The following is a 26363-nucleotide window of genomic DNA, read 5'->3' as shown; positions in this document are numbered from 1 at the left end:
AGAATTGGGGGATTCCCGCAAAAAAGCCTGAAGCTGTCGTGCTCCGTCCCATACTCACGATCTTTTAAAAAATGTAACATGTCTATCAGATAAAATTAAACATTAAAATATAATCAGTCTTCATCCAACAAAATCTCAAAAAAATATTGTTCAAATCGAATACTTTGAACATAACCAAATTACTCGTTGTCTATGTTGCCGTGTTAAAAAAACGGTGTCAAGAATTCAGTTAACGGTTTACTTAAAATGAGTTAGGTAATCTTTTTCGACTTTTATTATTGAATTGGGCCGCTAAGTAGCTACCCGACTTCTGAGAGGGATGGCACATTCCACAGATAAGATACCGACACATTGCAATCCTATCAGTCACAACTGTTTGGTAGCTTATAATCTAGAAACAACTTTTAGTAATGAAGTCATCGATATAAAAGAAATCCGTAGCGCTATAAGCTTTTTAAGTCTACGCCTCAGGTTTTTGATTCATGTTTATCTGTCACTCTAATAGGCAAGTAGGTAAACGACCACCCGTGCCTGATACTTTTTTGATCTAAGGCAAGCTGGTTTCCTTACGATGTGTAATCGACTTAATCAACTTAGAGCGAATGTTAAATGCAATAAATAATTAGAAAAAAATTGATCGAAGCCGGGGTTGAATTTACGACCTCTAAGATGAGATTCTGTAAAGCCACAAATCTATATATAATGAAATGAGATTAATAATATATAATGAAATATACATAGTGTGTTTATAAAAAATGTAATTGTTTGGTTTCTTAAATGCTATAATATGTAATATATAATGTCCTAGTGGCGTCAGCGTGCGACTCTCACCCCTGAGGTCGTAGGTTCGATCCCCGGCTATGCACCAATGGACTTTTTGTCTACGTGCGCATTTAACATTCACTCGAAACCGGCTTGTTTTAGACCCATAAAGTATCAGGCACAGGAGGCTACTGACTACCTTACCTACTTGCTTATTACATAGACAAATGAATATGAAACAGTACTCTTAGGCCCCGACCTAAATATCTAGCGGCACTAATTTTAAATAAATGAAAACAAATATTATTACTATTTTTATATTACTTTTCTTGTCAAAATCCGATTTTATTGCAAAAGTCCAAATTTAATACTTGTGGAAACATCTCGTTTTCTTATTCTTGTTTACTATGTAGCAAGTAAATGTGGGGTGGAATATATTGCGAGTTCCACCATTCCAATAGTTCCACCATTCCAATAGTTCCACCATGACCTCACATCGTTATGTCAGAACTAGCTAAGGTGTTTTTAGTAGGAGCTATACACTGCTCTGAGTAGCAGTCTGAGGTACCGAGTCCCAAACGGCATTGGTGCAGGAATGCGTAAACACATACGTAGGTTAAGAAAAACTAAACTAGTAGTCTCAAGTCTCAAGTAAAAAAACAGTAAAGAATTGTTTATTATACAGCAAAGATAACTTTAAATTGTCAGAGGTATTTTGCTTTGCAACTTTCAGTAGGGGAGATGCTATTTATTTAATTTACATCACATCACTACAAACTAGACAAAACAATACGACATAGTTTACAGCCATTTTTGAATTATCTTTAAATGCCAATAATTTTCCTCGACACCAGACTATAGAATTTGTGTATATATAGTCATATGACTATTTACAAAACGATTTAAAATTAATTTTATGGATGAACTTAAAAGGTCAACTAACTCGTAAAAATTAGTTGTAACCAGCACTAACCTAACACTTATGAAACGATAATTCTGTTATATTATGTTTGTTTGAATGGAAACCATTGTCTATGCGCAATGCAATTAATAAAGATAGTCAAGTAATGCAGCTGACTCATAAAACACAACAATCCTTACGGTTGTGTGTTCGGGTTTATTGCCTGCTCGCAATGAATGAGTTTATTCAATAATTATTGATACCGAGAACCAATGTCGCGAAGAGTAATCATTGATTAGACAAGCGTCGACATTTTAGTTTACGTTACTCTTAAAATATGTACTTAAACATTTTAACGTAGAACTTGCCCTTCTGCAATTGTTTATATACGAAGCAATTTCAGTAGCTATCTACTACGATTTGATTATCGTAATCTCAAACCGTGTTCACACTCTCGCGAGGCACCTCGTTGAAACTCGACGAATCTGGCGAGTAAAAGCTGCGAGACACGAGTGACCATTCAGTCTCTCCACTTATTTAGTTACTCACTACTCACAACTACAATTTAGACGTAATTTAGTAACTCCAATTATGTATTATACTACTACTACTACTTTATGACCCTACCAACGTTTATTTCACAAATATAAATAAAAATTATATTCTGCCGATATAAATTTAATTTAAGTTTTTGTTTTAAAAGTTTTCTAAAAGTCGCAATTACTGATGGTCCCTGGCTTATCTCACGCCCGAAAAACGGACACAAAGCGCAGCGACAGCAAGGTGAGGCAAGACGAGGGGCACGAGCCCACATCTACATCGCATCCACATTATCCGTGAGAGGCGGGAGTGCGAGAGTGTGGATGGAAGTTCAGAAGTTTAATAGATTACGCTTTTTAGGCACATTCGAACAAATGGCGACATAACATATTCTTATTTAAACGTTCGAAGGCTGCGCAGTGCGCTTGATGTGCATTGAGTTTCTTTTTTTAGTATCTCTATAACATTGTTTTGACTGGTGATTTCAATTCATGTCCGTTTTCTTTAAAATAATGTATTTACTCTATTACATAAAATTTATAATAATAGAATATAACTAATTTAATTGATAGAAAAAAAAACAATTATTGCATTGGAATCATTGCATGTGACAGTGGGAAGTTGAAAAAAAAATCGGAAAAATCATAATAATCGAAAAAAATCGGTATAATAATACATCATTAACTCATGATTCTAATAATAAAGTAAATAAATAATCTTAATTATTAAAGGCCAAACAAATTTCTGTTATTTTTCGTCATAGATAAACAAAGTGATTCCTTTTTATTCTGTAACAGATTTTATGTATAAGCATACTCTACTTGTGTAAAAAAAACAGCAGGGTAAATTATCGGAGACTATTCAATTATTAATATTATATAAATGATTATTTACTAACACATTTGTCTGTGCCTACAACGCGTTAATATTCTACAATCTGTTACAAACCTTGACATATTATACAGTATAAATTGTCAGTTTGAAGTAATTGACAACTGACAATTGTAAAATGTAAATAAGGCGGGAAACTGCAAGTGCATTGTGTTGCTGCTACAACTTACAAGTTAAAACTTAAAAGGTGAAAAATATTTCAAAAAATTCTGATTTCCGATCGCGTTTGTTGTTTGTTGACACTATACTAACAAATGTGAATTAAGGATTATTAACAGGGGTAAGTTTTTGGATTATTTATTCTATAATTTAACAAATGAAAAACAAACACCAAAACTTATTATAATGTGTTGTCTTTTACTTGAAGTTATAAACGTTTCAGTAAAATTTTATTTTACAGGAAAGCTGTCAATAAGCTGATTATATAGTCAGTTTGAAATACCCACGAAATGAATAAACGAAAACAATTCAAAGGTCCTCCACCAAAAAGGATTAAATCTAACGATGACGATGAAGATGACATTCCAGCAAGTTTTGAAGACCAACTGGCAGGTATGGAAAGTGACTTTGACAGTCCTGAAATAGTGGGAGATGGACCTGAAAATCAAAACACTAACAATAAATGGTCACGGCCTTATCCACCAGATATGGATCCAGGCACAACATCATTGATTTTTCAGCAGTTTGATATTGATCATTATAATGGAAAACCTATACCAGGTATGCCAGGCTCACAACTGGCACCTGTACCAATAATGAGAATGTATGGTATTACAATGGAAGGAAATTCTGTATGTTGTCATGTCCATGGCTTTACTCCCTACTTTTATGTAACCGTTCCTTTAAACTTTGATATATCATCTTGTCTAGAACTTAAGACAAACCTCAATAAGGCTATTTTAGAAGACTTGCGAAATAATAAAGATAACATCAGAGAAGCTGTTTTAGAGGTCAAAATAGTAAAAGCAAAATCTATAATGTATTATAAAGGAGATAATCAAACAATGTATGCTAAAGTGTCAGTAGCATTGCCTAAACTAATAGCAGCCGCTAAAAGACTAATTGAAAGGCAACCAACATCATTTAGTTTGAGTGATCCTTCTTTTTATGAAACAAATATAGACTTTGATATCCGTTTCATGGTTGATACATCAGTTGTAGGTTGCAATTGGATTGAGTTGCCATCTACAAAGTGGTCAATTAGAAGTAGATTTGGTAAATTACCACCTGAATCCCGTTGTCAAATTGAAGTTGATGTGGCATGGAATAATTTTATTTCTCATCAACCAGAAGGAGAGTGGTCAAAAGTTGCTCCTGTAAGGATTTTAAGCTTTGATATTGAATGTGCAGGAAGGAAAGGGGTTTTTCCTGAACCTGAAAAAGATCCTGTTATTCAAATTGCTTCCATGGTAATTAGACAAGGAGAAAATGAACCATACCTAAGGAATGTATTTACATTAAATACTTGTGCCCCAATAGTTGGGTCTCAAGTATATAGCTTTCAATCAGAATCAGAACTCTTGTCAAAATGGTCAGATTTTTTTAGAGAATTAGATCCAGATATAATAACAGGATATAACATTAGTAACTTTGATTGGCCCTACTTAATAAATCGTGCAAAACATCTTAAAGTAGCTAATTTTGAATATTTAGGGCGTATCCAAAATATTAGATCAGTAATAAAAGATTCTGTGCTACAATCTAGGCAAATGGGTCGAAGAGAAAATAAATCCATTAATTTTGAAGGAAGAGTTCCATTTGATTTACTTCAAGTTCTTTTAAGAGATTATAAACTGAGATCTTACACATTAAATTCTGTTAGTTACCATTTTCTTCAAGAACAAAAAGAGGATGTCCACCATAGTATAATTACAGACTTACAAAATGAAAATGAACAAACTAGAAGAAGATTAGCAATGTATTGTTTAAAGGATGCTTATTTGCCGATTAAATTGCTTAATAAATTAATGTGTATAATTAATTACATGGAAATGGCTAGAGTTACCGGTGTACCATTATTATGTCTTTTAACAAGAGGGCAACAAATAAAAGTTGTGAGCCAGCTTCTGCGCAAAGCTAAAGATGCTGGATATTTAATGCCAGCTTACCATGGTCAGGGTTCTGACGATCAGTTTGAAGGAGCAACTGTCATAGAACCTAAAAAGGGATATTATGCAGATCCTATATCCACTTTAGATTTTGCTTCACTGTATCCTAGTATAATGATGGCACATAATTTATGTTATACTACCTTAATCTCTCCAAATATGCAAAAGGAATTGAATCTTGATCCAGAAAATATTACTATTACACCTCTAAATAACATGTTTGTTAAATCTAACATTAGGAAAGGTCTTCTACCAGAAATTTTGGAGTCACTTTTGGCTGCAAGAAAAAAAGCAAAAGCAGATTTAAAAAAAGAAACAGACCCTTTTAAAAGGTCTGTTCTAGATGGGCGACAGTTGGCACTAAAGATAAGTGCAAATTCTGTGTATGGATTTACAGGTGCACAAGTTGGGAAACTACCTTGTCTTGAAATATCAGGAAGTGTTACTGCTTATGGGCGAACTATGATTGAGTTCACTAAAACCGAAGTAGAAAAGAAGTATACAAAAGCAAATGGATACAAGGAAGATGCTGTTGTTATTTATGGAGACACAGATTCTGTAATGGTAAAGTTTGGAGTAAAAACATTGGTAGAAAGTATGGAATTGGGAAAAGAAGCAGCTGATTTTGTCAGTTCTAAATTTGTAAAGCCAATTAAGCTAGAATTCGAGAAAGTCTATTACCCTTATCTACTAATCAATAAAAAAAGATATGCCGGTCTTTATTTTACTAGGCCAGAAACTTACGACAAAATGGATTGTAAGGGTATAGAAACTGTACGCAGAGATAACTGCCCTCTAGTTTCAAATATGATGAGCATGTGCCTTCAAAAACTTCTGATTGATAGAGATCCTGATGGAGCTGTCTCATATGCTAAGCAAATAATTTCTGATTTACTATGTAACCGGATTGATATATCTCAACTTGTGATTACAAAAGAACTTGCCAAAAATGACTATGCAGCAAAACAAGCTCATGTAGAATTAGCAAATAAAATGAAAAAACGAGATGCTGGCACAGCACCAAAACTTGGAGATAGAGTACCTTATATTATATGTTGTGCTGCAAAAAATACACCAGCTTACATGAAAGCAGAAGATCCTATATTTGTATTAGAAAATAGTGTGCCCATAGACTTTAGTTATTATTTAGAAAATCAGCTATCTAAGCCATTATTAAGAATTTTTGAACCAATACTAGGTGAAAAGGCTGAATCACTACTATTAAAAGGTGAACATACAAGAACTAAAGCAATGGTGACCTCTAAAGTTGGTGCATTAGCTGCTTTTACAAGAAAAAAAGAAAAATGTATTGGATGTAAAGTAGTTATATCAGATGATACAAAAGCCTTATGTGATCATTGCTTGGATAAGGAAGGCCAGCTTTACATAAGTGAAATGTTTAAAGTTAGGCATCTTCAAGAAAAGTTTTCAAGACTTTGGACTGAATGTCAAAGATGTCAAGGCAGTCTACATGAAGAGGTTTTGTGCACAAATAGAGATTGCACAATATTTTATATGAGGAAAAAAGTAGGTATGGAACTAGATACACAAGAAAAAAGAGTTTCGAGATTTGGTGAACCCATTTGGTAATTAATATTCTAATAAAAATATGCACTGTGTCATATTGAAAGAAAAATAACAAAGTTTCTTTACTTTAAACTTTTATTTCAACCAACTTTAACAAACAACAAATAATTTAATAACTTATTAGGAATAATCACATAATAGTGTTCAAGCGTTGATTTTTAATTTGACTTATCATAATTAATATTAAAAATAATTTTTAATTATAAAAAATATTTAAAAGAAATAATAATTATTATTAAAAAATAATTTATAAGCTGCTATTATACAGCTATCTCTATAGATCTGAAATAATACTTTAAGTACTTATAAAACCTATTTATGTTGTTAATATTTGAAACTAAACTAATAAAAAAAATACATATGAGATAAATACATTGTTTACTTAAATGTAGTATCATAATGTGAACTTGGAATGCATAAAACCTACAATTATAGAATGAAAAAACTATTTTGCAAAAAATCTAAATGTATGTAGAATGAACCTAAATTTTATCATAAATAAAATAATGTAGGGTGATTTTAATAGTTTAAGCATTTTATTTTAAAATGTATACTTTTTATTTAAACATAAAATGCAAGACAAGAATTAGTGTCAAGGATATGCCAACATTTTAAGTGTAAAAGCATAAAAGATATCACAGCAATAATTTTCAAGATAAATCATATTTATATACCTATAAAGTAAATTTTACAGTTATGAATGTAAAATCCATAGCCAATTTTTTAATAATTAGAGAGAAGATGAAATCTTTATACAAAAACTCTTAGATTATTTTTCCTCAACAATTTTATCTATTTTCCTGAGATAGAGATCTATTAAGGTTGGGTTTAGTATTTTTGCATATATTAGGTACTGGAATTTCAAAGGGTGTTATATTTCCAGTTGCAGTAGTGGTGTATTTCATAATATCTTCTAAAGTCCTTATAAATGTGTCACAAGTAGATTTTAATAAGCTTGATGCTTCATCCAATTTCTGTAACAAAAAAATAACTTGAAAAGAAAACTGCTATAAATAGAACTTACTTCAGAAAAATGAGATTGTTATAGATTTATTCATACAATTTCATAAGACTAGATCAATTTGTCCACTAGCATGTTAGAATGAGTAAGATGTTATCTTAGGTTTAAGAACTTAAATATTAATAGTTTTAAAATAAGAACCAAGTTCAAATTCCTTTGTGTTTACAAAGCTTTCATTGGTTTTTATTTTTGACCAAGTCAAACATTACATGTCTTGTGTGCCTCCAAAATTGAAACATATTTTTAAATTACAAGGCTCTAAGAGGTATGGTAGATGAACATTGATATGCAACTTCTTGACTTATTACCTCCATGTCAGGACCAGTTTCCTGGCTAGCTGCACTTTTTACAGCATGTACTTGTTGCATTAATAAATCACAATAAAGATGCAATTCTGATTTCTTATCACTCAAGGAATCTTCTAATCCAATCACTGAAATTTTTCATCATAGGTTCAGTTATACTTTCATAATTCCATGAATTTTATGGCTAAAAAGATGTATTGGAAATACCTTTTGAATCAACAATGGACTCCAAACATGCCTTGGCACTACCTAAGGCTACCAACCATTTTTGTCGATCCTGTGGAGATGGTGCTCTAAGGTACATGTGTTGCTGGCCAGGTATTACTAAATCCATTCTAGTGTTATCAATATTATTAACTGAAAATATTTTAAATAAATATACAACTGATAAACTGGAAAACTGTTGATATTTCCATTAGACTAGTTATAAATTTAAATCTTGTTTTTTCATACTTGAAATTAAGTATGAAAAAGGAGAAGAATTAATCTTTAAATTGTTTCGTAGTTTTAAAAATTCATCATTGTTAATTTTATTCTTCATCTCTTCCAAAGATATTTATGGTTTCTCTATAGATTTGTAATTAGTATTGTTTTTATCTTACTGTAATCATAATTTACATTCTGTTAAAATACTGTAAATCTTTCTAAAATGCAATAAATAAAGCACACGTCTATTTTAGCAGTATAAAAATTAGTGTTAAATTACATACCATTAATTTGACAAACTGAAACTTTCACTGAACCTTTACATCCTTGGCTAGCTTCATCTTGGGATTTATAGTAAGATAATATCCCGTTTTCTAAGACGAACCATCTTGTCTGCCAGCCTAGAATTGATAGTTGATAGAATAACAATAAATAAAACATATGGGTATTTTGACATATTTATTTTAGAGCGTACCATTCCAGTAATTTGTCCACTTCCACAAAATACCTTCCATTACGTCCCTATAGTTATCGTTATTATAAACAATAAATGAAATATCAAAAAGTATAAATCAAATTCATGGAGGCACAACAACAATATTTTAATAATTATTTATTTTCACATCTTCAATATTTTTAATTTTTGGTGAAGCTAAAAAGTAAAAACATGACAAATTTTCAAGTGATATGACAATTGAGAACAGATTATAAAAAGGGGTGATTGAAATTGTACGTACGATCATTGAATAATTCAGTATAAAAGTAACCCTGAGGTTATATGTACACTTCTAATTTCATTTTATAATATGTTGATATCTTTATTTTGGTATTGGTAATTAATTAATTAATTGGTAGAAATTCTATACGGTGACTTGTATAGTGACTTTTAGGTACTAAGGCGGTCTGATATTACTAATTAACTTGCTGTTCTGTGAACTAAACAACGAATAATTCGGCCAATACCCAAAAGACTTGTATCTAGCTTCAACAAATCTATGCAATATGTTTAAGAAGTCTGTGAAATGTTAACCACCGCCCTTCTTACTTTTTACTGGTTTTTACTTTTTTGTAACTTTATAAACAAAAAATTAAAGCATTTAAAATCTACCCCTCACTTTCCACTAGTCATTTACAAATCTTAAAATTTGTATCATATATTTTTTTAAGTTGAGCGCCCGTTTTAAGAGATCTTCGTTGTCTATTAATAGTTTGGAAATTAAGTTACATCGACGCGATTTATTAAGTGTTAATTGTTTCATTACAAACCGCCTAAAATGGTTAATTTAAGTTCCTTATTGATGCTAACTCTTATACAATTGTATATCTTTGTTAGTGCAGGTATGTTTTTTAGTGAAAAAAAAATTTAATGTTTTCATACCCCTTAACTAAACTCCACAATGTTATTTCAGTAAACTCGTTAGAATGTTACGTTTGCAAAAACCAAGAAGACAACTCCGAAAAATGTGTTAAAACTATTGTGACCTGTGAATATAATCAAGATGTTTGTTTGACTGAGATCAAGTGGGGCAGTACACCATACTGGTCTCAAGGTGCTAAAAAGCAATATTATGTGTCTAAGAGATGTTCTAATAAAACAGAATGTGCTATGACAAGACAGCGCTATATGCCTTTGTGTACTTACATTTGGTATCAGGACTGGGTATGTTCAGATTGTTGCCAAGGAGATCGCTGTAATTATTATATTATTGTAAGTATACATATTTTTTTATTTTTCTAAGTTTCTTTAAAAATACAGTCAAAATCAGTAGTAGTCATAATTGGTTGTAAAATTCTATAGTAACAGCAACAGCTGTTGATATAGTTATTAATTACTGAATACAAGAGAATTCAGCCCAGTCCTTTGGTTAATATAACTGGTACATATTATGTTGTTCTAAATGATGTTGTCTATGGTCAAAACCATACAGTCAAAACTGTAATACTAAAAAAAGGTGAAAATTTGTTTAACAATATTTTTTTGAGTTTTAATTTTTTCTGGGCTTATTGATTGTCATTAACATTTTATCATTTATTTTAAATAATTAATATGTCTAAATTAATTATTAAATTTAAATCTGTTTCTGTTTCAGAATGATGGGTCAAGTCAGAAACCCCTAAATATCATGCTACTTTTTGGGGTAGTTTTTACCATTATTTATGGTATCAGCAAATATTAGCATATGCATTTTTATATAATTTAAGTGAGCTTTTGCACAAAATAAAATTATTTTTGTATAACAGCTATATTGTATAACAATTATTAGAACAGTGATGTTTTCACATTGATGAATATCACTTGCATACTGATGTAATTTGACAAGATATTATTGTTTGAGGGTAAAGTTTGTCAGCACTGTGCATTTGAGTACTCTTGGTTATATACCTGCTGGGGTGATAGTTAAGCAATTCTTAATTTTAAGTTTTTGTAAGCAATTCCGTCCCAATACTATTAATAATGATCTATTGTCATATTAAGCACTTAATTTTTCTTTTGCATTTTATTAAATAAAAATAAAATATTCATAAGATAAAAATTATTAATAATTTTAAGTTAGCCTTAATTAATTTTGTGTTCTGATTTTTTGTAATAATGAAATTGTCTAAAACAACATATGACTGTTACCTCTGGTTTTTTTACTATTGATATTAGAGCAAAATATATTTTTTAAATTCTTAATTTTATTTCATTCTCTTAAGCTTATATACACTATAATAAGTATCAGACTTAAATCTAGTTTTGAGATCATAGAAACTTTTTGACACCACTTTAAACAAGATTGTGACTGGAACTTGATTTAGTTTTGGAATACAGGGTTATTTGTATAATAACAAAGAAATCAAGATATTTCCTCATCTACTTGTTCTTGTATATTTATTTTGTTGTATTCTTGTTGTAAAGACAAAAAGGGAAATGATAATTATGGAAGTCTAATTTCGTCATTCAATGACAGGTTTATTTGGTATTATAATTATAGAGAGCGTTGGGTGAGAGAGAAGTAAAACACTTAATAATACGTAAATCATTACGTACAGGAATTATTCCTTAAAGTAATGTTTCTAAACAAAAGATTTGCTAAATCAAGTGTATTGAGTTATATTTTTTAACTGTAGTCATGTATATTTACTTCCGCTGTGGCCTAGGAGTGCTCGACATTTATGTATTTTATTTATTATATAATTATATTTTATTTATCAATCTGTGGTTATCTCGTATGATATTTCATATTTGCCTTTGTCACTGTTACGCTGACGAAAACTGATTGCGACAGATGACTGATGAACTGAAGAGTGACGGCTAATGGCGGTTTAAGAAGAATGAAGTGGTGGACGAAAGCTGAATAATTGACGTCGGCTTGATTGTATTAAGTGGATTTTCTAGATGATTCGTTAATTAAAGTAAAAAGTGAATTTGATATAAAACTATCAGGACAAAAATCCAACATGAATACACATAAACTTTTAGCGACATTTATTGTTTTGGTAAGCACGACATTGTTTAATTCTATGCTTTTGAATCAATTACAATTTGGACACGTATATGTAAACGATTTACAGTTTATAGCCAATTAATTAACAATTTCTCGCTGTTAATTATGCAAAACTTATGTTTCAGATATGCCACACTTTTTATAACCCAACTGATAGTGGAGCTGTACAAATTACTCAAAGTAATTTAGATATGGTTTTAGGTAAGGTTGCTGTTTTAAGTGTCTAATGTACTTATTTATTTACAATTATTTAGTTGTAATGTACTTAAATTGGATTTCAGCTTCAAATGAAATTGTTTTTATTAATTTTTATGCTGACTGGTGTAAGTTTAGCAATATGCTGATGCCTATATTTGATGATGCGGCGGACGAAGTATCAAAAGCCGGCTATGATCCTGGACAAGTGGTTATGGGGAAAGTTGACTGTGATAAGGAACCGGCTGTAGCTACAAGATTTCATATTACCAAATACCCTACTTTAAAATTATTCCGGAATGGATTACCAGCTAAAAAAGAGTACAGAGGTATTTTACTGTTTTAAAAAAAAGAACTTTTTTAACCAATTGAGGATTCTGAATGTGTTGTTAACTTAAAAGTTACAATTTGTATAGTGCAGTGGTACCAATATTTTTTAATTGCATGCTAATTTTAAGAATTATTTTAAAACCCCTAGTAAAATTCTTTGTTAAATCCTTATACTTTTTATAACTGTAAAAAGGAATTTGATTTGCTTTAACAAATTATTTGAACAAAGTTTTTTTCTTAATGCAGTTTAAGCTAATGGTATTTAAAATTTAGATTAGCGTGTCTCAAATATTATTTTTAAATGAAAAATATTCCTATTTCAGGTCAGAGATCTGTAGAAGCATTTGCAGAATTTATTAAGAAACAACTAACTGATTCAGTTGTAACATTTAGTTCTTTAAAAGAGCTTCACAGCTTGGCAGAAGATAAGAGGCACATCATAGGGTACATGGACAGAAGGGATCAAAAGGAGTATGAAATATTGCGAAAGGTGGCTGCTACTTTGAAGGATGAGTGTATTTTTCATGCTGGATTTGGAGAAGCATCTCAACAAATGCATCCACCAGGTATGGAATATTTAAATATGTTTTTTTTTATAAAACAAAATTGACCTATTATAATAATCATCAATGGTTATACAGTCCCTTGTGGGCCTTAGCCTCCTCAATTACACTTCACCATCACGATCTATCTAGTGCTTCCCGCGTCATCATACTACACTTTCACATTACTATTATATACTATACGACATATTATTTATTGTTAACCTTGAACAATGATTGGAATTGTTGTTTGTATGTTGTAAACAAAAAAATGTTAGCTTATTTACTAGTATAAACTTGTCTGTTGTTATATTTTATGGATTTGTTTTAATGTCCAACAAAGGTTTGTCAACAGCTAATGAAATGCTAATTATTTAACCAAAATTTCTTGTACCTTGCTAAAAATATTATGTTTAATAAACTATCTTAGGAATTTCTGAAACACTGAAAATCTTTAAAGACAATTAAAATCGTAACATTTTAAAGTTATTTTTATTTTGCTTAAATTGTTTAATAATTACCATGTGTTTTGAGATATCTAGATTTATTTCTATTATTAACACTATTATACTCTATATTTTAGTTAAATCTTGTTTACTTTTACTTTTTCATACATCTATTATGTAAACCTACACTTCTGAGCACCAATAACTGATCTTTATATTAAATACCAAATGTCAAGATACTTATAGTACATGAGTATACTAACACTAGAATTATATAAAGAACAATGTGTTAAAACTAAATTTAATTCTTTGTTCGTTTGCTGATTTCTAGGAAACATTTAGCTTTCAATTGGATGGAGAAAGACTACTTGACTGGAAAGACCAACAATCTAATAATTATGGCTGTGATGTGTTAAATAACAAATTTTTTTTCCAGGGCAACCAATTGTCGTCTTTAGAGCAGACAGGAAGACCTCTACTGATCCCGATGAAACTTACACAGGATCTCTATTAGATTTTGATCAGCTGCATAGTTGGGTACAGAAGAAATGCATACCATTAGTCCGAGAAATAACATTTGAAAATGCAGAAGAACTCACTGAAGAAGGGTTACCATTCCTGATTTTGTTCTATCATCCTGATCATCCGGAGAGTATTAAGAAGTATAAGGAAGTTGTTTCATTGGAACTGGAGTCTGAGAAACGTGTGTAATAATAATTATATAATTCAATGCACAGAAAGGGGACATGTAAACCTAATATGTAGATTTTTGGATCTAAGGAATTTCGGATTCCTTTCAATATTTCCTTTTAAGAAAGTGTTTTTAATTATCCACACTATTCTTATTACTAGCTTTTGATTTGGATATGTGTTCAACTGGCCTTTTAAAACAATATAAACAGACATTGATTATTTATATACAGGCATATATATTTAGTATAAGGGTTCTCTTTCTAATTTGAACAATGTGAGATATCTAGATAGAATAGTGTATGAAATAAACCATTTTTTCCAACCCATTTTTCATAGTCTGTCTAATTGCATTTTAACAAAAAGACTCATCTGTCTCTTTTTATCACATTTACTTATTTAGAAAAAAAATGATTTCAAATAATATTATTGCGTGTTACAGAAAATGTAAACTTCCTGACTGCGGATGGAGTGAGGTTTGAGCATCCTCTGCATCACCTTGGCAAGTCGGTGGCTGACCTGCCTCTGATTGCCATCGATTCCTTCAGGCATATGTACCTGTTCCCTGATTACAAGGAGATGGATAAGCCGGGTAGGCTGAAGGAGTATTTGAAAGATTTGTATTCCGGAAAATTGCATAGGTAATTATTTTAATGACAGATTACATGCGTCATTTTAAGTAAATATATATTTAAATTTTACATAATATCCAATAACTCTTCTCTATAAAAGCAATAATGAAAAAAAAAATATTTATATTATTGCAATTCTTATCAGGCAAATTCCAACTTATCAAACAATCAAGTTATTGAAATTGATATAGATATAAATGTACAGTATCAGATATAGGGTATTACGTAAGTATTGAGAGAGGGGGGATCTAGTCTTTGATTTTTGATCTTTTATACAGTAAATTGTCAGATTGTCTATGCTTGAAAATGAAGTGCATTTTCGAGGATTCCTTCAAAAAATTTATTTATTCCTAAGAGATTTGCTTACTTTTGCTGACAAGAGAAGGGGAGGGGTTATAAAGTAGTAAATAAAGGCCCCAAAGTAGTTAAGTTTTTAATTATATAATTTTTCAGGTATTGGATTTTTTCAAACTTTTTTTTACTTTAAAATTTCCAGAGAATTCCACTACGGCCCGGAATCGCCCCAAGTGATTATGGTGAATAATGAGGTCAAGGTAACCACACCTCCTGAGTCTACCTTCAAAAAGTTAGCTCCGTCCAAAAACAGGTACACCCTGCTCAGAGACGAATTATAATTCAATTTCATTCCTAACTTATTTATTTGAATGAATTTTTTAATGTACAAACCGCAAAATGTTCTCATTTCGTGAATACACCTACATTATTGTCTTCGAAGTGCTGTTTTCTTTGTAAGAATCTAAAGTCCTTATAAAAAATGTAATTATTTTAACTAAAGTCGTCTGTCTCTTTTCATCAGAGCGTATAGGCAATTTGACAGAAAGAGACGAAAGAGTTAAAAGTGCAATTAGGCTTTTTGTTTTTTATGAATTAGTTCATAGCTTTTATAGAATATTGATATTTTAGGTAGGAAAATCGAATAATTGGATTTTTTTTTTAATAATTTCTGTAATTGTATTAAAAATTATAATTGAATGTCTTTGAACCACACTTTTATTTTGTATGTAGATTTCCTAAAGTTGATGGGTCGTTTATATTTTATTACATTGGTCATGTGAAAGGTTTTCATACAAATTGAATCCCTCATAATATCAATACGGCCCAATTTTGTTTTTTTTAAACTAGAGGGCGCTATTGCGTTTTTGCTCAATCGTCAAAGAATTGAATATAATGTGATGTAATATGAAGTAATGGCGCGATGTACAGTATAATGTTGAGTCTCATATGAATTGCGAAAAACTTCGCTTATGTATATTAAATTCGGGAATTGTTAGCATTGTGTTAAACCATATACAACATATTAAAATTGTAGAAAACAACTTTTGTTTTGATTACAAAGCTGACATTTACTTGTGGTATTAGAAATGAAATACGCGAATTTCCGCTTGTATTTATTTTATTGGATTCCAATAGTAAATATTTAAATTTAATTTATAAATTTCTGAATAATTTTTATTATTATATTGATAGTGGTTTTACATTGCAATTATAAATACGCATTTATGTAGATCAACTGTGCATTAAATTATATTTTATTTCTTCATGTTTTATTATGATTTGTTTTATGTCTGTCTCTTAGTTGTATTAGTTAAATCATTACTATATGCGAAAATATAAGGAATATTTTATTATGATAAATGCATCATTATAAAATAATATTAATTTTTCTACTTAATTTCCAAGTATAAAGCTTTTGTTTACAAATAAATTCTCAGGTGAAACAATTTAAAATTAATCAATGTTAAGCCATCAAAAACAATCGAGGTTTATCTTTTCATTATCCTTGATTATATCTAATCTTTATTTTAATCACTTATCAACTCTGAAAGAAGATGATTGCCGATTTCTAAACGGCATTAATTAGTCACTATGTCAATTGTCATTTTGAAATTCTACACCATTCCTTGTTTTTTACCAACGTCATTTTGTACTTGGGAATTAAAATAACTTTTATTACATGTAAATAATTATATGAACTTGCATATTTTTTTTAAACTCGCAAATCAATTTACCCTCCAGTACACCGAGGAGAAATTATAATGTATAATTAAATATAATTATTATAAAATAGGCTTAAATATAGATTTAAATGTATTAAAAAATCTTTCAACGCACATTTTGTATTGCAACTAATGTTATAAATGAGTTTGTACATGTAACGAGAATTGTAAAACTTATTGGATCTAGTAGAGAAAATACTAGATACTGATAGTGCAAATAATACACTAATTAGTGAACTTCGCATTTATAATATTAGTTTTCAAAAAGATTTTTTTATTTTTTTTATTTCTCCATTTGAGTATTTTTTTCTGTTATTTATCATAGATAAGTTTCACTGCAAATTAACTCTATCATCTATAGTTCGGTCTTCGTGTTGACAGATGAGTTAAGGTTAACATTCAGAGACAAAGCTGAGCGCGGGTTTTTCCCTCCCTTGTCAAATTTATATCATATTTTCACTGAACGGAGTGACAAGAAGAGTAGAGATAACTTTCCGAAACCTTTCTGATTCCTATTTAAAAACTCCTTTGTTAAAACGTTTGACAGCTCTTGCAACTTTTGACAGATGCGTGGGTTAACTTGCAATTTCCTTAGTTTTAGCATAAATAAAAATAAATTGTTCTTGGTTTTGGTATACGCTTTTAAATAAGTTTTCTTTGCGATATATCCACGAATAAAATATTGGTACTAATACTTTTCGTTTCTATAAAATGAAAAAAAAAATGAAATACAAGTATTTCTAGCAAAGTCTCACTCACTGCATTGACAATTAACACTTCAGTCAAGAATGATTGCTGCAAAGCAAACCGGTTGGTATTGTTTTATATTAAGAATAAACGTGTGTGACAGTTAGATTCGTTTTTATCCCAGTGCAATGTGCAATGCTCGCGAAAAAAGACAAATATTATGTAAACTATATATATTCTCTGCCTGAGTTAACGTTAGAATTAGTACCAATATGAAATATTTCAATTTTCCAGTCTGCTCACTAGATTCTCAGGTATTCCAAATGTATTTATTCTGGTATAAGAATTGTCAATTATACTCTTATCTCCCTCATTTACAATAGCCAGTTGTCCTTATAGCTGGTATGACGTTACCATGGTAACCATTTTATACTGAATAAACATCGTTACCATGGTAATAAATGTGTTAAAATAATTTCAATTGAATTTTGACATATGCAAGTCAAGATTATGAGTTCGCGCCCTGTTTTGGCTCTGGCTATTCCTTACCTTACGGTAGCACTCAGAGTAGTCAATTAAGAATAAAGGGTCACTTAGGGCATTTAGTAACTTAAGTTGACCATAGATCCATGCAGAAAAAGCAGCTAAAAATGGCCAATAAAGAGACGTTAAATTTCCTATTTATATATACTCGACTATGTTACAAAATTGTCGACTCTGAGTACGGCTGATCCATATCTGTCAAAGCAATAGTTTATCAGTAAATTTAAATACAATGTGTAAATGATTGTACAAATTGTATGTTTTGTGAAGCGTGAATAAAATTTTTAATCCTTTTTTTTGTTATTTTAGTTTAGCACAAATAGTTAAAATTTCTAACTTTTGTCAGTGCAATTATAAGGAACAAAAATTGCCCTAAACATATAAAAACCTCCTCATTCGTATGTAACACAACACGTCATGGCGCATATCACATATGTAAAGAATAATTTAATGTTGCACAGACTAGGGTAAAACGTAGAACCGCAAGTCTTATCTATTTATTTATTTGTACAATATAACATTATTTACCCGGCGATCTCATCCAAAAGATCCTGAAGAAATAGAAAATATAAAGTTAAATTTATAAAACTAATAGACATAACCAATAAAAAAATCTTTTAAAAAATTAAAAAAAAAAACATGAATGGTACGATATCCGACAGAACAACAACGATATCTGATATAGTTTCCAAAAGATGGGAAATTATAGTAACTTGATGTATATATAGTTATTAATAGATTAAGGTTCTATATATTAATATAAATTTATTTTGTTTTTTATATAACTTCTGCACTTCTTGCACCCATCATTTTTTTTTATTTATTTCTTTTCTTACTAGGGTTGCCTAGAAGAGATCGCTTGTTAGCGATAAGGCCGCCGGTTGCATCCCTTGTAATTTATATATATTGTGTTATTTGTATTTCTTTAGCATCGAAGTGTAAATAAATAAATAAAATAAATATCTTAAATCCACACGTAATTTTGTTAATTTTGATGAAGATTTGCGTGTATTTTGTTAATTTTCTAGATTCGTACTAGAACTACGTTTCAATGTCTACAAAACCATTTTTTTTTTTCAGATCTAAGGAAAATTGAAACGATTATTTTAAACAGAAACCAACTCTATCCAGTATTTAACAATTATACAATTACGTTTAAGTGCGTGTATTTATTTATCTTAAAATTGATCGTATAGAATAATCCAAAATGGCGTAAAACTACGCATAATAATATGAATTCATTTTTTTATTACCCTAGATATGACGAGGGTCCCTCAACGGCGTCAAATGTGTCATTAGGAGTATCATACGGACTGTTGTGTAAAACAAACTGTGTTCGGGACATAGTTTTTGCCAGTTTTTGTCCATTTGGTCTATTTCGGCTGTCAGTGACTAAAGAGATAATTGTTTGTGAGCCGCCGCTACGCTACGGGGAGTCGTTTGGCGAAATTCTCGAGATTTAATTTTTTATTACTTTGGAGTTTGGACTACTATAATCTATTCTAGTATTTACTTTTACCGATATTATGTCTGTTTACTATGGTTTTTATTTTATACATTATTTCTTTATTATATTCAACTAGTATGTTGGTATGTAGGCTTGAGTTATTCGATATATTTAAATTGTTTGGTCCATTACTCTATTTATACATAAATATAGGGTCCATAAATCTCACGCGCAAAAGGTTCTTCGCAACCCATTTTAGTGGGTGCGTTGCCGGCCTTTAGGTAGGCGTATATTCTTTACGACAAAATGAATAATTTATAAAAAGATAAATATTTTGTTAGTTATGATAGCTTAGAGAAGAAATTGGCAAGAATTGAAATTCATCTAATATATTTTTTCATTATAAATACAAAAGTTGAATATAACACATGTAATCATCGAAAAACTAAAATCACCATTCATAAAGGCGGTGCATAATAAGTGATTATTATATTTAAAAAAATATTAATTAAGCTAGTGTAAGTTTAATTATAAATTATAAAATATAAACAAAAATAAAAAGCTAAAGAAGCTGAGCACTGATCGTAAAGTGATTAGGTAATTGGCCTGAGTTCTTGAGAGATTCATGAAAAATCTAAGATTAAAGATAATTTAATTATTAGCCCTGAGTCCGAGATATCCAAGTCAAAACTGCTTTAACACATGTTAACCTGTAAGAACCTTTTTATGTCAATATTCGATACCTATAAGCTGCTTTTAACATTATCACAATAGAGATACATGAATAGGGAACTCCGTGCGAACCTGCCAGGCTGTATTGTGAACAGGTACTGAGTTATCTTGTTACACATTCATCTATTCACTCCTTTCAATGAATTTGATACTTTGCGAAGTTCCGATCAGATAACATCAGCATCCGTAGACTTATAAAGTGACAGATGAAGTAGACTTCATGCACTTAACATTTTTATTAATTATTTTTTAAAAGAAGGAGGCCAACTTTGTTTTATCTAAGTACAATCGTTATTTCCTCAAATTGAATCATGCTTTTAATCACGTAATTGAGAACGTGGGGGTTTTTCTGCTGTAACATCCTAGATTAATGATCTCCTATCGTAAATCCGAACACAATGAAGACAAAAAGGCCTTATTTATTACAGTAAATTAAATCGGTAAAAGTAACAACTGTGGCATTTGGCGCAATTAGATTCAATTTCTAATGAAACTTAAGTTTCGAGGCATAGACAAGACAAAGAGGCATAGACGACCTTCACGAAGCTATCATTACTTTTATACTTTTCGGCCTGTCTTCTGCATATTAAACAAAAACAATTTTTTTTTTCGCACAAGCGGCAGGCTGATGTCTTTGGACAATATCGCCCAGTCTATTGTTTTTCGTTATAATTTACATAGTAATTGACAAAGGAAATTTTGAATGATAAATTTGAAATTAGAATAGAAATCCAAAATGAATCAATGAATACGAAACCGAATCACAGTAAATAAGGTTGTATCGGCCAGTAGCAACTGAGAAGATCGTGCAGTTCCGCAATTACTATTTAATCAAATAATTACGCAGGACACAGCGAAACTAAGAACGTGTATAGCTAGTTATTTTGTCATTATTGAAATTGCTGTTGGCTACTCATTTAATTTTCTATGGATTCCATGCTTTAGGTTTATAGAGAAGCTGGTTTGTTTGGTCATGTTTATTTGTTCAGTATAATTCGTTTAGAAATATGAATAAAACGTTATTAAATAATCACACTGAAAGTTTAAAATTTAATAATTTAACGGCGATTTAAATTTTTCCACTATTTATCTACTTTGTGGGGATTATGATAATTATTGAGGCTAACGTCGTTATTGATTCATCAAAGGTCATCGACGAAGCTTGCTATACGCATATATACACGACTTTTTTTGAACAGGGGCAAACAGGCAGGATGCTCACCGCTCACGTAAAGCTATGTGATATCTACCGCCCGTGGACACTCAATGCCAGAGTGCTCGCGAGTGCGTTGACAGCCTTTTAAACATAAAACATGGACATTTTGACTTAAACATTGTAAAATATTAGTCTGCTATTGGTTGTAGGAACAACTAAGGCCTTTTTTCATTACAACAACCTAATGATGCTATAAATTTTAGTTACATGCATTATTTATTTATTTATTTATTTATTCATAAGAAGATTCACAGCACAATACAAAAATAGATGAATATATAACAACATGAGCCAATTATAAATCTTCACAAATAGTTCATTTTATATAAATATATATAAGAAGAAGGTACCTAAACATTACAAAAAATTTTAGTGTTAAACAACACAATAACAATAAACAGAACAACAGAATTTAATTTGTTGACAATGAAAATGAAAATGAATTATATAATATTATAAAATGCATGTTTTCTCACATGAACAATATAAAATATTTTTCACGCAAACCACAGACAATTAATAAGTATTTATCCTTGATGGCATTTAAGATTGCAAGGCGTGGGTGCCATTCGGACCGCGACAATACATGCAATTTGACACCATCTTGTCGGTACTTTGTAGAAATCGGGAACTCGGGCGCTAAGCAAAAGACAGGAAGTGGAGGACAACGTACGATAAAGCCAATTATCCGCCCTCGATATATGAAACCAGCAATTAGTGTAAAATATACTGAGCGGAAGCGCGATGCTGGTAGCTTTCGGACCATGGATCTGCGATAATCTTTATACTTGAGTTATTAGTTTTATTTCCTCTCAATCAACACACAAGGATAATTAGATACGTATAAATATATGTAATACAAGGATATTTGTGAAAATGACATGAAAATTTTAGGTGCTAACCAAATCCATGAAACATCCCCACAATCAAGTAGCCTGAATTACACATTTTTCTAGGTGATTCTTTGTATATAAGGAGTCGCATGTGTCCGCCAAGCAACCGCTAATATACACTGAATATACATAATTATTTAATAATAAATAATATATTAATATATAATAATATGCCAAGGTTTCTGAAACGACTCGGTGAAAGGTCTCAATGTGGAGAAAATGTCCACCGATCGTTTGTGTTCATAGTTTTATTGTTGCCTTTAGTATCAACTCGAAATGTTATCTCGGAGAATCGAACTAGATAGAGTAATGAGTGTTGGTGGTAACTATATAAAAAGCAAAAAGCAGTATTGGATTCTTTTCTATTTGTGTATTTAACATTCGCTCGATGCCGGTATGTGTTGGACCTAAAAGAGAAGAAAAGGGTCGATTTAGTGGTTCTATAAATTTAGTAATAAAATAATTATTAAATGAGAGAGATCTCTTTAATAAAATTAGTCGCGATATTTAAATGTCATAAAATACAATTAATATACATGTCCACGTTGCAGACATAATGAATAACATTTGCGTTTGGACCATGCCGCTGATATATCTTCATAACGTAGAACTTTCAGTGAATACAGTATCGAAATAGTTGCCATGGCAACCAGTTTAGCGATCGAAAACAATCGAAGCTACCGCATTCATTAACAAGTGCATCTAATCTATCATTTGCCTGACTGAATGAACCGACGACAATTCGGCTGTCTTGTCCCGCTGTGAATTTTTACTGAACAAAAAAACGGTAGCAAAGATTTATGGCTTGAGGAGCGATCATAGCGCATTAGTAGTAACAATTGTACTTGTGTCGTGTATTCAAAGGACTCCGACTTGGAACAGTAGCCGCTTTTGTTCGACCTTTAAAGCGCTTTTTTACTTACTTTGTTACTTGCTGCGTTGTTCTTTTGACATTTTGGTATCGTCATAAACATGTCAACAGGTTCGCTTGTAACTTGGTTCTAAGAAAAATCTTGTTATACTTAAACTAAACTTTAAGGTTACATACAAATTGGATTAATGAGAGGTGTGAGAAATTATGGTAGGTGCACAGATTGGCACTATCAAGATTTTATATTTTAATCTAGGTAGGTGTTTTCTTCAGTGCTTGATCCCATTCAAGAACAGAAACTAAGTGCGCTGTAGCATGGTGCGGGTGACAGTTCTAGTGACGTTTCGTTTTACTCTTGATAGTTGCCAAGATTTACAAATTATAACTTAGGGTCTGTTTCACAATGTATGGATAAAATACCAAATAACTATGCAACACATAAATTATTTGGAAGATAAAACTTCCTATCTGACAGTCGTGAAACGCAACAAACACTAGTTTATGCTACCAATAAGTAATAAGTAGCTTATTTTCGAACTTATCCGGACATTGTGAAACAAGCCCTTAGTGTTTCAGACTTATGTTATGTTTAGTGTTTATGACTGCATTTGTAATATATTAAAATTATTCATAACCTTCGTAGCTTAAATTTAACTAAGCCAGAATTTTCTAGTCTACAAATAAAATCAAATTGAAAGAAAATTTAAGTAACTATACTACTACTACTGTTCAGTATAGTTTTGGAATATAAAATTATTATTTTTTCTTCTAACAATGTTCTTTATCGTTATAATTAAACATAAATGATACTTATAAATCCGCACAATATGCTGTACGCTTAATTTTGATTTTATTTCTAAATAGAGAATACTATTAGATTTCATTCATTTTTAATTTTTAAATATTATCTTAATTTAATGTTATTATATTTGACACCGCCGACTGAAGATAAGAGCGATTAGAAAAATAAAAATAATGAGAAAAGGTCGGCGCAGAGAAAGGGAACGTTCCCTAGCGGTGTTGAAACAAAAGCAAGAGAAACGATTTACAAACTGCCATATTTTAACAACGTATAATTAAAGGTTTGGCTCCACTCGAATATGCATAAATCATGCCTCTGCCGCGAACTGCCGACCGAAATAGAGAAAAAATTAACTCACAGCCTGGGAGTTGGAGAAACATTATAACTATTCAAAATTAGTAGATAAGAAATCTAATTAAATGTTTATTATTGTCTTTTGGTACGAGGCTTTACATGAGGACATGTTGATAGCGAATGTTTTTTCTATATGTCACACTGTAGACTGTAAAGAATTTGAGTTGTCAAATAATATAAAAAATACGTGGTGTAATTTAATGTTTTATTTAAATAAATAATTTTCTTATTATGTACTAGAAACTTACTACTTTACAACTCCAAATAATAATAATTAGTTATGACATAATTATACCGAACGTCTTTTTTAATAAAATTTGGAAAAATATAATATGTTGTGTCATGTATAATATGCTTATCTATGGCGCTTAGGATTGAAGATCGTCACTCCTTTAAAAGGTGTCGTTTCTTATATGAACATAAGGAAAGCTCACAGTTTTCTCTCTCAAGATTATAAGCTCATAATTCACGGGCGGGGCGGGGTGTGTCGGAGGCTGGGGCCGGGGGTCGGCTGCGCGCGCGCATCGGGGCCCATGGGTCTTAAGGGGAAGGGGCGCGGGGAGAGGTGACAACCGCTCGTTACGTCTATCCCAAGGCAGTTATTAAAAACGTCTCGGCGCGAGTGGTGCGCCGCCCTGTAATTATCCAGTTGATTCTCGTACTGTTGTCACCAAATACCACCGGATATGCAATACGTGGAGCCACCCCCACAACAGGTATGTTTACTGATACTATATAGAATGAATTTAGAATTTATATAAATAAAGTAATAGACAAAATAATTTTATAGATAGGTACTATAGATAAATATCCAATTTAATGCTCTTGAAAGTGGAATAATAAAATACTCTTAATAGAAACTTTATTTGAAACATTTAAATAAATTTGTCGTTATTTTCAGATGGTGATGATGAGTGGCTACGGTTGTGGGTATGGGCGGAGTGATGCCATATCCCCTGCATCAGATCTCTCTTCATGCAGCAGTGCTTCATCAGGCGCCTGGTGTGGATCGACATGGCGGGAGTTACCACCCTATCCACAATACCCAGCCTACTGGCCTACGTCAACTACCACGGAAGAAACTCGGGAACTTCAACGTAGATGTGCTAAATGTCGCTGCCCCAACTGCCTGACCGAAGCCGCTGGATTTGGCCCAAACTACGGAAAGGATGGGGCGAAACGAGAACACGTGTGCCATGTACCCGGATGTGGAAAGGTCTACGGGAAAACTTCGCATCTCAAAGCCCATCTACGCTGGCATACTGGAGAGAGACCGTTTGTGTGCAACTGGTTATTCTGTGGAAAGAGATTCACACGTTCTGATGAGCTCCAACGTCATCTCCGAACTCATACTGGGGAAAAGAGGTTCGCGTGTCAGTTATGCTCTAAGAGGTTTATGCGCTCCGATCACCTCGCGAAACATGTGAAGACTCACGCGAATGGGTCGAAGAAGGCGAAGAAGACAAAAGAAGATGAGAAAGTGGAGATGACTAAACCAGAAAGTAAAAGTGAAGCTGTTAGTGAATTGGGCAGTGTTAACTGTGGTACGGTGCCGATTGTGAGTGCACCTAAGCCGATGTTGAACTATGCAGCACCAGCTCCCATCAACACGGCTAACTACCACAGTGGGGCTGTATTGGGAAGTGGGGTTGTTTATGGGAATGGTTGGTGTTCGGATGTACGGCAAGATTCGTTATATGCTCGTTCCACAGCCAGAGACCCGCGTTTCTACCAGCAGTACGCGCCAATAAGTGCTTACCAGTGTGCCTCGAAGGATAACTATTCAATGTTTCAGGGGCATTACAGCCTACAGCCTTCAGTTGCCATCGGACAGTGATACAAAGTTTAAGAACTTTGTAAGAATGGAACATTTGTGTATTATAAAGTATTGTTAAGTTACCATTAATGTGAATGAAATGTGCCTTGATAAATGTTA

The 26363-nt window shown here is 31.6% G+C and overlaps 5 protein-coding genes across 5 annotated transcripts; 4 read left to right on the top strand and 1 right to left on the bottom strand.

Annotated features, from left to right (window-relative positions):
* The first annotated feature begins 3229 nt into the window (after positions 1–3229).
* On the top strand, positions 3230–6987 carry LOC110994619 (DNA polymerase delta catalytic subunit). The gene is made up of 2 exons (XM_022261386.2): positions 3230–3374; positions 3495–6987. Exon 2 carries the CDS (start codon positions 3544–3546, stop codon positions 6790–6792), a length of 3249 nt encoding a protein of 1082 aa, XP_022117078.2. The 5' UTR covers positions 3230–3374; positions 3495–3543; the 3' UTR covers positions 6793–6987.
* A 145-nt stretch (positions 6988–7132) lies between these two features.
* LOC110994604 (pleckstrin homology domain-containing family A member 3) lies at positions 7133–9199 on the bottom strand. Its single transcript, XM_022261359.2, has 5 exons — positions 9017–9199; positions 8826–8942; positions 8323–8472; positions 8119–8243; positions 7133–7763 (listed from the first exon to the last, which is right to left on the bottom strand). Exons 1-5 carry the CDS (start codon positions 9054–9056, stop codon positions 7578–7580), a joined length of 618 nt encoding a protein of 205 aa, XP_022117051.2. The 5' UTR covers positions 9057–9199; the 3' UTR covers positions 7133–7577.
* Positions 9200–9544: 345 nt separating this feature from the next.
* On the top strand, positions 9545–11031 carry LOC123689335. The gene is made up of 3 exons (XM_045628855.1): positions 9545–9879; positions 9951–10249; positions 10632–11031. Exons 1-3 carry the CDS (start codon positions 9816–9818, stop codon positions 10716–10718), a joined length of 450 nt encoding a protein of 149 aa, XP_045484811.1. The 5' UTR covers positions 9545–9815; the 3' UTR covers positions 10719–11031.
* Positions 11032–11817: 786 nt separating this feature from the next.
* On the top strand, positions 11818–15743 carry LOC110994612 (endoplasmic reticulum resident protein 44). Its single transcript, XM_022261371.2, has 7 exons — positions 11818–12021; positions 12155–12230; positions 12311–12553; positions 12878–13120; positions 13979–14245; positions 14675–14873; positions 15361–15743. The coding sequence occupies exons 1-7, from the start codon at positions 11983–11985 to the stop codon at positions 15497–15499; spliced, it is 1206 nt and encodes a 401-aa protein (XP_022117063.1). The 5' UTR covers positions 11818–11982; the 3' UTR covers positions 15500–15743.
* Positions 15744–25041: 9298 nt separating this feature from the next.
* On the top strand, positions 25042–26363 carry LOC110994637 (transcription factor Sp5-like). Its single transcript, XM_022261417.2, has 2 exons — positions 25042–25143; positions 25329–26363. Exons 1-2 carry the CDS (start codon positions 25114–25116, stop codon positions 26262–26264), a joined length of 966 nt encoding a protein of 321 aa, XP_022117109.2. The 5' UTR covers positions 25042–25113; the 3' UTR covers positions 26265–26363.

This window comes from Pieris rapae, chromosome 7 (genome assembly GCF_905147795.1).
Source record: "Pieris rapae chromosome 7, ilPieRapa1.1, whole genome shotgun sequence".
Taxonomy (NCBI): domain Eukaryota; kingdom Metazoa; phylum Arthropoda; class Insecta; order Lepidoptera; family Pieridae; genus Pieris; species Pieris rapae.
Note: the sequence above shows the minus strand (reverse complement) of the source record. Positions and strands in the feature narration are given on the sequence as shown.